Source organism: Cyprinus carpio, chromosome B3, assembly GCF_018340385.1.
Source record: "Cyprinus carpio isolate SPL01 chromosome B3, ASM1834038v1, whole genome shotgun sequence".
Taxonomy (NCBI): Eukaryota; Metazoa; Chordata; class Actinopteri; order Cypriniformes; family Cyprinidae; genus Cyprinus; species Cyprinus carpio.
In genome coordinates, this window is record NC_056599.1 from 8966287 (window position 1) to 8970705 (window position 4419).

Genomic DNA, 4419 nt, shown 5'->3' on the forward strand with positions numbered 1-4419 from the left:
AATAAGTTGGAGGACTCTAAAACACTTTCCTGATTTTAGTAAGTAGATTGAACATACAATTTGTTCCTTTTTATGTTTTTATTCTTTATTTGTTTGTTTGTTTGTTTTATCATTCTCAAGATAATAAATAACATCCACGATCATAATCATGATAATTCTCATACTTTGCTTTCTGATTTACATTGTATGTACTTTCTGTTCACTTGTACTTGAGTATTTCTTTTGAGGCTAATATTGCTCTCACCAAATGTTATGATGATTTTCCTTTCCCAGGACAAAGCTCATGGAGTGACGGCATACACTGATCATGGAGAACACCTCCCTGCACATGAATATTTCAGCATGGCTAAACAATTCCTCTCCAGTGTCCTTGCCTGGCTTGGAGTACAGCGAAGGAGAGGTGATCTTAATTAGCATCTTAATGGTGATTCTGATTGTAGGCATTGTCTTCGGCAATGTGGTGGTCATCAGTGCTATTGTAAAATTCCAGCGTTTGCAGACGGTCACCAACTACTTCATCAGCTCCTTGGCCTGCGCAGATCTGGTTATGGGCCTCATGGTAGTGCCATTTGGTGCATGCTACATTCTCTTAAACAAGTGGCACTTCGGAAAATTCTTTTGCGAGTTTTGGACGGCTACAGATGTATTGTGTGTGACCGCTAGCATCGAGACATTGTGCGTGATTGCCCTGGACCGGTATGTGGCAATTATGTGGCCTTTGCGCTATCAGTCAGTGCTTACGAAGCGGAAGGCCTGTGGGGTGCTCCTAGGGGTGTGGGCAGTGGCAGCCCTCATTTCTTTCCTGCCCATCCACATGCAGTGGTGGGTGTCAGATGAACCTGAGGCACTGAGCTGCTTGGAGAACCCAACCTGCTGTGACTTCAACACTAATGCCGCCTATGCCGTGACCTCCTCCATCATCTCCTTTTACATCCCGCTGGTCATCATGGTGTTTGTGTACAGCCGGGTCTTCCAGGAGGCCCGTAGACAGCTTCAGAAAATTGACCGCACTGAAGGGCACATACGCACACAGAGCTTCAGCACCCAGGAGGGAAATGTGGTAAAGAACCGGAAGACCAAGTTCTGCATGAAGGACCACAAAGCGCTGAAGACTTTAGGAATGATCATGGGAACCTTCACCCTCTGCTGGCTCCCATTTTTTGTGCTTAACGTGGTGGCAGCCATTTGGAAGATGGACAACATCATGTTGCCATTCAGGATATTGAACTGGATCGGCTATGCCAACTCCGCCTTCAACCCCTTGATCTACTGCAGGAGTCCTGAGTTTAGATGTGCATTTCAGGAGATCCTGTGCTGAAGAACTTCTCAACTACCTTCCACAAAGAATAAGAAGTGATATAACTATAGCAGCCACATCTGGCCATAAGTCAACATGAAGACCACCAGACAACGAGAGTCCTCACCAGCTTGCGAAACAGAAATGGGTGCTGACTGTTTAACTGCAGGTACCAAAAACAATGTAAAAACCTTAACGTTCATAATCCCAGTACGTCATTTTAAAGCACTAGAGATCTTTCTGTTTGAGTCCACTTTTGTCTGTGACAAAACATGGTTTTTAGATTTTGTAGTCCTTGAACCAAAAACATTTGCCTATATATACACAGTATTTAATATGTTCTGTTGACATATGCTCACACTTTTATTGACTGAGTCAGAACTACTGAAACTGAATTAACTTATGTTTCTGGACAACAAAGAAAATGTGTGCAAGAAATCTAAGACAGAGTTGGAAAGGCTAAACAGTCTACCTCTGAATTACTACCTCGGGACAGTTTTTAAGTCTCAGTCTTCATGTTTCAGTTTTCAAGCTAAAACCTGCGAGGATACTTAATTCATAATTAATCAAAAAATGCCTCAACTTAAAAACAGAGACTCTGGATTTATAAAATATTAAAAATTTGTAAAATGTGCATTACATACTTAAAGAGAGTCAGAGGGTCGTCTCGTACTAGACAGACTTGTTACATTCCATTAAGAGCTTTGGCTCTCTGAAAGCCAGGGTCTTCAATATCTCTGAGCACTCCTCCAGAGAGAGGAAATATAACCTTCTGATGCGGGACAACAGGTGCACATTGCTGTCTGTGCTATAACCAGCTGTTCTTGTTGAAACGAAAAAAGCGAGAGAGACATGTAGTTCTCTCCAAACACTGCACTTCAACCTTCCCCATTTCCACTGGAAAACTATTTTAAGGTTACAGCTGAAGTTTTATCTATAAAGGTTCATATTTATATAAGGTGTGCCACAGGCTGGGTGGCACAATAATGATGGTGTATTTAACATGTCACTTTTTGCAAGGAAGATGCCAAGTTATTCTCATTGTTTAACACAATATTTAAAAGCTGAGTTTGTAAATCTTAACAAAATAATAACAAAATATCTGTATCTTAATAAATGACAAATGTATGCTTACATGCCTACCGCTGATGTCACTGGCATGTTCACTCACATACACAGCCCCCTTCATCTGTATGTGTGTACATATTTACTAATACAGTGTATGTCATGGGCAATGGAGAAAGACATATTAGACAGCTTATGTGGCTGTATACCTTAGTCAGGGTAGCGCCATATTTAATTTTAAGAATTGTAAAATAATTGTGTTACATAGCAACTAATGTTATTATTATTTTTATTTTTTTAGCTTAGAAAATATTTTTCAAAATAAATATTGGGTACAATTTGTTTTATGTTGTCCTTCTTACAGTGTAATTATACAATTAGGAACTGAGTAATATAATATTACTGTACTATATTACTATAGGGTTGCAGTTAGAATCAGGATTTGGTTTAGGGTTAGTTGCATGTAATTATGCATTATTTACTGTTATTGTTAGAGTAAATACAGTATACATAGTAAACAGTAACCAAAACTTTTAGTACATAAAAACTTGATTGAAAGTTGTGAGTTTTGAATATTATGACCTATACAATCTAGAACCTTTTATATAGTACAGGCTATTGTGCTATTGCAAATATTTACAGCCTCATTTTCATCTACATAAAATTCGATATGGTGTCTACACTGTTAGAAAGAAAGAAAATAAAACATTTTGATGTTAATATACATAGATGTTTGAAATACTCAGAAAATGTGTGTGTACCTGGTACTCCCTACATTATGGGAACCAAATGTCCACACAATGATAGTAATATGAGTAAATTTTGATCTTGTGTGTATTTTTCTTTTCTTTTCTTTTCTTTTCTTTTCTTTTCTTTTCTTTTCTTTTCTTTTCTTTTCTTTTCTTTTCTTTTCTTTTCTTTTCTTTTCTTTTTGTTTGTGTGTAAGGGGTATGTTTAGGGTAAGGTGGTAGAAAATGCACTGTGTAGGAAATACTATGGAATGTGTGTGTTAATGTGTGTAAACTATAAAAACAATTATGGAAATATCAATTATATAAATGTAAAAAATATTATACTTTACAATAATTTATAATTAATCAAATACTATCTATCTATCTATCTATCTATCTATCTATCTATCTATCTATCTATCTATCTATCTATCTATCTATCTATCTATCTATCTATCTATCTATCAATCACCCTCTCTCTCTCTCTCTCTCTCTCTCTCTCTCTCTCTCTCTCTCTCTAAAATCGTTGAATCGTTTTAATTACATAAAGCAATTAGGGTTCTTTGTTGTGGGTACTGTATTAATCAACACGTCATGCCTTATGTGTAAGTAACTGAAGTATTTAACACAGTGATGGACAAATCAGTAAGTGGGTACAGAATAATATGTTACTGAGTTTTGACTGCGCATTTCTGAAATGGTATTTACTTGTATAAATTTATGTTTCATTCCATTAAAAAGATTATATTGTTTGTAAGTTTTTATCTATGCTACTTTTACCACACACACAAAAAAAAATTATTATTGTTGTTACTGTTGTACAACCAGCTGCTTACTGTACAAAGTGACAAAATAAACATGTCTGTAAAGCAGTAATTAAGGTCCTGGTCTTGTATTAAAATTTTGCACTCTTTACACCATCTTGTTTGACACAAAACATAAAAGGAAGACTGGGGATGTTTCAAGGTTTTTTTTTTGTTACACAATTCTATTATCCATATATATATATATATATATATATATATGCATGCATGCTCCTGATGTCCTAACACGGGGACGACCACAGCCCCTGGCTGTGGGACGATTCAGGTGGTTTTGATAGAATTCCTCCAGTAATAAGGGGTCTAGGATTTGGTCCCGGGCCACCCAGGATCTTTCCTCCGTTCCGTATCCTTCCCAATCCACCTGGTACTCGAGCTGGCCGCCCGTCGCCGTGAGTCCAGAATATCACAGACCTGATAGACCACCACCTCTTCTAAGCACTCTGGGGGAGGAGGTGCATCCGGTTCTGTGAATCCTGTGGTGGAAGGGAAGACAGGTTTTAGA

General features: G+C 37.6%; 1 protein-coding gene across 1 annotated transcript; it reads left to right on the forward strand.

Annotated features, from left to right (window-relative positions):
* The first annotated feature begins 283 nt into the window (after nucleotides 1-283).
* On the forward strand, nucleotides 284-3465 carry adrb2b (adrenoceptor beta 2, surface b). Its single transcript, XM_042719550.1, is given in 1 exon segment — nucleotides 284-3465. A coding segment is annotated over 1 exon segment (1362 nt). The 3' UTR covers nucleotides 1646-3465.
* The last annotated feature ends 954 nt before the right edge of the window (nucleotides 3466-4419 follow it).